This window comes from Gastrolobium bilobum, unplaced genomic scaffold (genome assembly GCF_033153095.1).
Source record: "Gastrolobium bilobum isolate Gb01-03AN ecotype WA unplaced genomic scaffold, APGP_CSIRO_Gbil_v1 utg2170, whole genome shotgun sequence".
Lineage (NCBI taxonomy): Eukaryota > Viridiplantae > Streptophyta > Magnoliopsida > Fabales > Fabaceae > Gastrolobium > Gastrolobium bilobum.
Window position 1 is genome coordinate 328,215 of NW_026897622.1, and position 9,653 is coordinate 337,867.

Consider the following 9,653-nt stretch of genomic DNA (forward strand, 5'->3'; position numbering starts at 1 on the left):
TTATAATTAAAATAATGAAATACCTTATTATTTTCAGGAAGATATCCCCTATTTTAAATAAAATGTTTATTTTTAAAAATAGTCATCATTAATTATTTATTTATTAAAATAAACATTAATTATTTATTTATTTAAAAAATTAACATTTATATATCTGAAATAAAAAAATATCAAATGGAAAAATTTTAAAACACGTGAGGAAATGAGTCGCCATAAATTTTGGTACCCATGAGATGAAACCAACCTCCTTTTTCATATAATATTTTCATGTGTCTCACGCTGACTGTCATATTCAACTAAATAATTTGGCTTAGAAAAATGGGAGAGGTTATAACCAACTAAGTCTATCATTTTTTACCACATTTTTATAATTATTGGATGAAATCAAATCAAAGGTTATCATTTTATATAAATTTTTTTCTCTTTTCCATGATCTCCCTCACTCTCTCTCTTAACTTTCTCTTTCTATCTTGTTTTAATCATCACTATCTAATTGTTATAAAAAAGGGATAAGAATGTTATCAAAAAAAAAAAAAAGGGATAAGAAACGGTAAACTTGATGGTAAGTTTAACATTCTTAAAAAAAAAAACAAAAAAAACAAAAAATGGTTTCAAAACCATTTTTAAAAAATTGTTTTTATGGATCATGATCTATTCCGATCCATATCCAAAAGAATAAAAAATGATTTAATTTCAAAATCATTTTAAAAAATCAGTTTTTATGAATCAGATTTATTTGGTTTCTTATTTGGTATGGTTTATTTGGACTTTTTTCATCCCTGCATGTGTCCCTCCTCGTGAGGTGTGTCTTCCACAAGCTCTTTTTTTTATTTGAGTTAGATTCTCATAAGCTTCAACTTTTGAGTCTGCCTATATTGCACCGATACGGGACACAAGTTACGATATAATACGACACTTTAACATGTTAATTCTAAAAAATGATAGATTTTGACTTAGGACACGTTTAGATATTAAATAATATATTTAATTTATGTAGTGTATATTATATTTAATATTTGATAATTTAACAAAAAAAAATAAAGCTAATCTTATAATACCCATCAATTTTGCATTAAACTCAATAAAATGGTACTTATAATACAATGATTTTAATAGTTGAACTAAAAATGCAACGCAACATAACTTTCAAACCCCTTTTTGAGTTTTTGTAACACGTGTTGGAGTGTCAGGAAGTGTCGGAGTATGGGAGAATGTCGGGAAGTGTCAGACATGACACGTCAGATTTTTTGAAGTATCGGTGCTTCATAGGAGTCGGCTATAAGATTAATTCAAAATATAGAACGGATTAGAAATGAATTTATTTAAACCCTTCCAAAAATAACATGTAAAAATCGAACCGACACTCGATCATTCCTTTTAACTCCTTTGCTACCACCAGCTATGACTTTTTGGTGTCTTGCTCTACATTGTCCTTAATAAGGGCTAACGCTATTGGTTGTCATGGGTCTGGTTGGAAGAAATGCATTCAAGATTCACCGTGGTTGATATTATCAAAGTTATTCCTCTTTTGGGTTGCTTTGTTTTAACATGTTAAATTAAAAAAATAAACAAATGCACGTACTCAGTTTTGAAATAAAATTATTTTAGAGGAACATAATTCATTTATTTAGTTAGCAATTTGATGAAGACACATGCATGGCCACTTGCACATTTTAATATATTAAGCACATCTCATTAATTCCCCAGTCAAGCACAATAATTGTGGGCACGGCCGGCCTTTGCTTTTGATCCCAGTACAGAAAGATCCCAACACCACAATTAAAATGAGGGCCAAATGCATATAGAATGAATCAAGCTTTATTAATTATGGGATTAATGTTTTTTATATTATAGAAGATAAAATTATTTCTTATACATATATAAGAGTATATGGTGATTAGTCTCATAGCCGGCTCAAAGGGTCGAAGCTCGTGGAGATACCAGAGAGAACTAACTCATCTCAAAGAGATAATTAGGGTTGAGTAACTCCAAAAAAAAAAAAAAGTATATGGAGTCCATGTGATACCATCTAAAAAAAGAGTGAAAAATAAAATATAAGTCTCGTACAGTATATAGAAAATAAAAAAAATGTGAATCCCATTTATTATTATGCATATTCGTTCTTTTGATTAGTCATTTATGAAGGGAACGGTTGCATTAGAAGGCAAAATATTATAATAAGGATACGCATTATATATGAATATAATAAAGGGTAGAAGTACATATACTTACGTTATATAACGCTAGTAGACCAAATTGTTTATTGTGTACAAGAAAAGCAAGAACGAATAAAAAAAGTTTGTGTGAAGTTTTTGATATTATTCGATCCCAATAGATTTGTCCCCCTGAAATGGCCGTACTTGGGGGAACATGGACCTTCAAAACTGAAATTATCAGCATTCTTAATTTTGTTCTCGACTTCATTTTCAAGTATACTTTTTCTTTAATGTAGGTTACGATCTAACCGGCCATTTTCTTTTTTCATTTTGATATATCTTCTAAAGTAAAAGCTAAACACTTTAAATTTTTATCTGAAGCTTTTATCATGCCATCAAATAATTTTAAGAATACTTAATTGTTGATGTGAATTAAAAAATTTTGTTTGAATGATTTTATATTTTGAAATCAATAAATTAAGTAATTAATATATGTGAAAAATGGTGGAGGATGTGGATTTTTATTTTCTATTTTAACTAAAAATCTAATTATGAATCTAATTAAAAAAAATATAGGTCAATAGACTCAATACTGTTAACAAGTGATGTCTATATAAATTGAACTTGTATTTATGTGAACCTCACTATTAGTACTGTTTCATGTGATATATTAACACAAAATAATTATAATATCAGATAGAAAGATTAAAAAAAGTAATTATAATAAAAATCTCCATTATTTACATAAAATTTATTAATTTTAGTTTTATATTTTTCTGTTTTATAACATAGGTCTCGCGTATTTATTTTGTTTTAATCTTCAATTTTTTAATTTCGTAATTCACAATTTTTCCTCGATGTATTTACAGTAAACTGCATCCATATTATTTTATTAAATGACGATAAATAGCGAAGCTGTAATTTTTTGTTAAGAGAGACAAAATTATAACATATGTTTTTTTTTTGAAGTTATAATTATTTATATGATAAAAAAATAATGTTAACAATTAAAGGTTTATTATTATAAGATCAGAAATAATACTCAAATCTAAAGAGTTTTAAGATTTGAATAAATGTGATTGTTTCCTAGTCCCCCTCTCCCTCGCCACTCTTTGAAATTTTTTGAATCTAAAACTGTTATACAATAACAGTTAGACACACTATTATTTAACACAATAATTAAGATTTAGGTTTATCACAACTTCACAAGGCAAGAATGAATGTTAAATAAATTAATTAACTTAAAGATTGCAATTAAATTGAAAATAAAACCAAAAATAAAAATCACATGAACTTGAAACTTAATTAATTTATAATATTAAAAATATATAATTTTGTTTATGACTCTAAAATTCTATTTAAATAATTTATATGATTTTTTGAAGAAAAAATTATAAATAAATAATTATTACTTGCAGTGATAATTTGGAGTGGTCCCGAACTAGAGGACACCTTTAGAGCGAGAACATTTTTTATACCACCGTCACACTAAATATTCAATGCGACAATCATATTTGCATTATATATTTTCAGAAATATATAGTGTAAATATTAAAAAAAAATTCTCTCTCCATATTAATTGATAATATTTCAGAAAAAAATAAATTTAATATTTACATTATATATTCTCGAGAATATATATCATAAATATAAGGAAAAAGAGTTTGTCATTTTAAATAACATATAGTTATGTCATTTTAAAAGAGAGATAGACACAGAATAATTTTTTATTTAAATTTTAAATTAAAAAAAATCACCCACTTTCTCTCTCCCATGATTTCTATTTTTTGTATCTATCTCTCTCCTAAAATGACATAACTTATGTCATTTAAAATGACAAATACTAAGTCTTAAATAGGGGTGTGCAAAAAAACTGGTCCACTTACCTTGTCCTTGACAGACCAATAAATACCTAATTTTTGTTAACTGGTGTAAATACTGACCCACATTTACTTGGGTCAGTTTTAGACCTGACTTGTTTCAATAATGACCCATTGACCCACACCCATTATGTGAAAAAAGAAAAGAAAAAGAAAATCACAATTACATTAAAAGAAAAGTTTTAACGTAAAACAATTACGTCAAAAATTTTATGGAAAATATTCCCATAAAAAACTTTCGCAAAAATATTTGACGAAAAATATTTTCATCGAAATTTGTGACTAAAAACATTTTTGTAAAAGTATTTGACGGAAAATAAATTTTGTAAAATTTTTTTACGGAATCTAAATTTCGTCAAATTATTTCACAAAAAAACATATTAATCAAAAATTTCGACGAAACACATTTCCATCGAAATTTTTTGACGGAAAAAAATTTAATCAAAATTCTTTACAGAATTCAAATTTCGGCAAAATTTATCGACAGAAACATTTTCGTTAAACTTTTTGACAAAAAAAAATTCGTCAAAATTTTTAGTGAAATACATTTTCAACGGAACACATTTTTGTCAAAAAAATTTTGACAGAAAAAATATTCTGTCAAAATTCTTCAGAGAATCTAAATTTCGTCGAAAGTTTCGAATGAAACATTTTCCTCAAAACAATTTTCGTCAGAACACATTCCCAACACAATTTTGAACGAAAAACATTCTGTCAAAATTTTTGACGAAATTCTTTTTTTCGTTTAAAACATTTGATGGAAGAAATCATTTTCGTCAAAACTTTTGACGGAAACTAAATTTGGTCGTAAATTTTGATAGAAAATTTATTTTTGTAAAAATATTCATTAGAGAAAAATTTCTGTCGCTTTTCGACAGAAAGTATTCGGTCAAAAAAAAAATTTATGACGAAATTTTCGTCGTTTGCAACGTAGAAATTTCATAAAAGATATGATCTTTTTTAGTATTGTTAAAATTAGTGATTTGTCATCTTAAGATGGGAAAAATGTTCTCTCATCTTTTACCTTTCATTAATTTTCACTAATTTTACTTCACATGCAGAGGCGGATGTAGGTTGAAGAGAAGGGGGCAAGTGCCCACCCTTAAATTATGATGAAAAAATACAAAAATACTCTTCTCTTAAAATTTAAAGTTTTTATTTACAAAAAAAAAAAAATTTAAAGTTTTTCCAATTTAATTTCGGAGTAGGATATTGTAACAACTAATTAGGGTTACTATCAATGTTACTACCAATCAATTTCACCGTTAGATTGATTATGTTGATTTAATGGTTATATTTATTTTCATCCCAATCAATTTCACCGTTAGATTTATTATGTTGATCCAACGGTTATATTTATTTTCATCTTTGTATGGTTATGATTTCTCATATTTAATACTTTATATTTATTTCTACCTTTGTATGGTTATGATTTTTCATATTTAATACTTTTACATTAAATATGGGGATCATAATCATACAAAGATAGAAATAAATATAACCGTTGGATCAACATAATCGATCTAACGGTGAAATTGATTGGTAGTAACCCTAATTGGTTGTTACGAGCTTTAATTTTTCTCATTCTATTTTATTTCCCCGTGAGTTTTTTTTCTCCTCCATCTTCATTATCCAAACCTAACAGCAGAGAGCTTTATTCGACACCCATTGTTTGCATCTACATATTGATTCATCTCCTCTCAAACCTCAATCTCCATTATTGAAAGTTGGAACATTTGCTTCTTCCTCCATCATCGGTCCAGTTGAGTCGCAATCCGTACATATCTAGATCTAAACCAGACTCAGCCAGCTGGCAGCTGCTCGCAAGTCGCATTTTAGACCAGACCTTATTGAGTGCCCACCCTTCATTAATTTCCTGGATCCTCCACTGTTCACATGTGCAGGGGCTTAAAATTACATTCCTTTATTTATGCAACAAATATCAAATTTATTATGTAATTTATATTTTTTAAAACAAATAAATAATTAAATTACATGAGTTTAGAAATTAAATCAATAACTATAAAAAAAATCAGATCACAGACAAGTTTTGAAACCAAGTCAAAAATGGTTCAGGTTAAATTTTACCTGATTTTAAAATCAAGTCAGACTCATTTCAGAAACCAAATCAGGTCGCATCTGACCCAGTTCTGAACCAGTTTAAAAAAATTCGAAGCGGGTCAGACCTGTCTTAGATCAAATTAAATCAGATCGGGTCAAAATACCTGACCTATAAAATCAAATCGAGTCAGAACAAAAACTCAACCCGACCCATGCACAAGCCTAGCCCTAAATATAATTGTCTCACTAAACCCTTAGGGTGTGTTTGGTACAAGAGAAATTTTTTGGTGACCGGGAATCATGATTAATGGGAATTCAGTAGAAATTGAGTTTACTTGGAATCTTACGAAAGATGTGTTTGGTTCGCCAAAATATTACCGGGAATACTGGGTAAAAATTACTGATTCCATATTTGGTTTAGAACGAAATATGACTTGGAATATGAGGTTATTTTACAAAAATAACCCCAAACTATTTTTACTTTTGTAATTGATAGATTTGGTCTAGATTTTTATGTGTATTGGGGTATTTTTGTCTCAAAATTTATTGTTGTGCTTTCCCTTTACTTGGTATTCTGATTGGTATTCCGAATTACCATATTATTTTTGGTAATCTGAATAGTGACTTTTCTTTATAAATCAAATTACCGGTAATCCTTGGATATCCGGGAATCGTAATTTATTCCTTCTACCAAACGTGGTAATTACATTTACCAAAGAAGGATTACCGGTAATCCTCTCCAAAAACTTGAACCAAACACCCCCTTAATACAATCGTAGTATATTAAATTTCCCCCCTTACCACCGCATCTATTTAGGCTAAGGTGACTCCCGTCCTTACAAGAAGTGGTTCGTTTTGTTTTCCTTTGGGCAAATTAAAGGAAAATTGGGCTCTTGTTATCAAAAAAAAAAAAAAAAAAAAAAAAAGGAAAACTGGGCTCTTTACCGTCTTCTTTTTCTCTCGCTGAACAAATTTTGGGTGATGTAGATATATTTTACTCAAAAAAAAAAAGTTTTGTTACTTAGATAAAAATCTAAGTTAAAAAATTTCCAATAAAAAAAAAATCTAAGTTAAAAACTGGATTTAAAGCGAATTTTTTTCCACTTAAAAAAAAAGTATCCAAATAAATATATCCATTGTACCTAAGAAATTTTCCCTGTTTCTCTCTCTCTCCCCTGAAAGCTCCAACATGAATAGGTTTTCCATCGCTGTTATTATTTGTGCAAAGTGGGACCTACTTCATGCGAAGCTGACTAAGCCATAGATTCCCTCCTATTGCATCTTTTTCCACAACCATAAACCACTGGTTAAAATGCAATAAGCCAAGATTTGTGAAATCATTCTTTTAAACAAATTGTGTGCAGGTAAAGTGGGAAATAAAAAAAAAAAAACTTTAGGATTTTAAGTGGTGATATGAGTATAATGAACAAATTAGAAAAGAAGAAGATTTGACTTGTGCATGTTTCTTTTCCATTCGGAATTGTGAACTCGCCTCAAAATTAAGGTCATGAAATAAAAATATATAACTACGCTGCTATAACTGCACTTAATCTATGACCTTTTTTCAACACCAAATTATAAACCATTAATTAAAAAAACTTTTTTTTGAGTAGCTTTATTACAAAAAATTTCCAATTAAACTACATGAAACGAATAGGCTTAATTAGTATCCACATTACTGTTATGACATGTACTAATATAAAGTATAAACAGCAGAAATATTAGACGGCTAAAGCATGCCATGTGGATTCATAATTGATCAAGAACAATTTAAAATAGGAGAACTTTAATACCAAAATTTAGGATTTTTGATAGGGTAAATACAACTTCCTTTTCCATTAAATATATTTCGTTTTTAACATCTTATCCCGGGAGAAAAGGGGATGGAGAATAATGGAGTAGTGACGCCATAAAACTTCCAAATAACATCACCATCCTCAAATTTCCAAGTCCCACGTCATATACGGGGTTTACAAACAATGAACAAGTCCACCATCGAGACACAATACGATGTGAAAGAGTAAGTACGTGAATGCAATTTTCCCCATTACTAATACATTTTTTTGTTTCTCTTTTTATGTATTCCCATTCAAAATCCCATGGAAATTGCAACAGCGTACTTGAAAAGTACTTGTCCATGATGCCCATTTACAAGCAAAGCACCACTCTCCAAAAAAGGGACATGATGAAAATTACAAAGCAAGAACAAAAGGAAAAAAAGATCACAGAAAGAGAGAGAGCGAGAGAGGAAGATATATAAACATATTTGATGACTAAGGTACGAAAGGGCACTGGCATGGGCATAGCTAGACAATAGGAATAATTTATAATACATCAATCCTTGATGGGATGTTAAGACTACAAAGCAACCACGGTTTCGCCTTTGGTGGTGACTTGAGATCCAGAAGGCGGAGCCACAACTTGTTTCTTTGATGCCACACAACACTTAGCCTTTCTCTCATCCTGCTTCATCTGCTGTTGACGGCATTCTAGACTGCAGAAAGCACTATCACCTCTGCAATTTCAATTTTTTATATTTTCAATTAATACTAAAGCCTTCGAATAATTTGATTTTTTTTTTTTTTTTTTTAAAAGTATATATAGCTTAGTTACTTGTTTTCAATATCAACAAACAAAATTATATAACACAATTTAATATATATACATATATATAGTGCAAGACAATAATACTACATCGATGGGCACCGAATGGAATACTGAACCACGTTATTATTAAGACAAATTAAAGAACAATATTATGTTGACAGGTGAAATTGCAACACGAGATGTCTTTACCATCTGAAACAGTGACTTGGTAGAGAGCGAGAGAGAAACAATTAAGGGTGACACGAATTAAAGTTTTTGATAGAATTAAGAAAAATATTAATGAAAGTGAGTACCTGTACATGTAGATGTCACGGCCAGGTACCAAACAACGTTTGCAGAGAAAGCAAGCACGCAAGAAGTCAGGGGTTTGTGTCAGATCAGCGGAATGCCTTCTATGGTTTCTGGGTGAAACTGTGGCCAAAATCCTGTTCTGATCTAAACCATTTAACCCACCAGGTGAACCAACCACAACTCCTCCTGTTCCCTGCCGGTTCAAGGGATTGTTGGAATCATCATCAGTGGTTGTGTTCAGATCGAAGGTTATCTCTGACATGCTTGTGGTTCTCTTAATTGGAGGACGAGGTCTCTTCCCTAACAACATCTTCTTCTTCTGTTGGTTCTCCAGGGAATATATGCTAGTCTTCTTTTACTACTACTACTACAAATAGCGCTTTCTGTTTTCTCTATTGGTATGAAGTGTCTAAGTATTAAAGATTGAAGGAGGATGGGAGCAGGTTACGGTTTGGTGAAGATAACAGCGAAGCTTAGGGGAGATAAAACAAAGAGCCTAAAACCGAGGAGTGAATCTGTGCCGTTGATTCTGAGGTGAAAGTGATGTTCATCATTAACGAGAAATGAAATCTCACGTCAACCCATCCTTTTCAATTACCATCACTTATTTTGATTATTGGAGCAGTATTGTTATTATTATTATTATTATTATTTTCTT

At 29.8% G+C, this 9,653-nt stretch overlaps 1 protein-coding gene across 2 annotated transcripts; it reads right to left on the bottom strand.

The window, feature by feature from the left end:
• Window positions 1–7,931: 7,931 nt before the first annotated feature.
• Window positions 7,932–9,433, bottom strand: LOC133308695 (FCS-Like Zinc finger 6). Of its 2 annotated transcripts, none has more exons than XM_061509370.1 (2): window positions 8,998–9,433; window positions 7,932–8,591 (listed from the first exon to the last, which is right to left on the bottom strand). In XM_061509370.1, the coding sequence occupies exons 1-2, from the start codon at window positions 9,303–9,305 to the stop codon at window positions 8,456–8,458; spliced, it is 444 nt and encodes a 147-aa protein (XP_061365354.1). In that variant the 5' UTR covers window positions 9,306–9,433; the 3' UTR covers window positions 7,932–8,455. The 2 variants fall into 2 exon arrangements, with proteins under 2 accessions (XP_061365354.1, XP_061365355.1); XM_061509371.1 differs by having other exon boundaries at window positions 7,932–8,612; window positions 8,998–9,308.
• Window positions 9,434–9,653: the final 220 nt, after the last annotated feature.

Bases quoted from the DNA above. Each gene is read 5' to 3' on its own strand.
- LOC133308695 (XM_061509371.1), bottom strand. From the start codon at position 9,305: ATGTTGTTAGGGAAGAGACCTCGTCCTCCAATTAAGAGAACCACAAGC. The intron at 8,613-8,997 runs GTACTCACTTTC...TTGAAATTGCAG, and splicing joins CGTGACATCTACATGTACAG to AGGTGATAGTGCTTTCTGCA.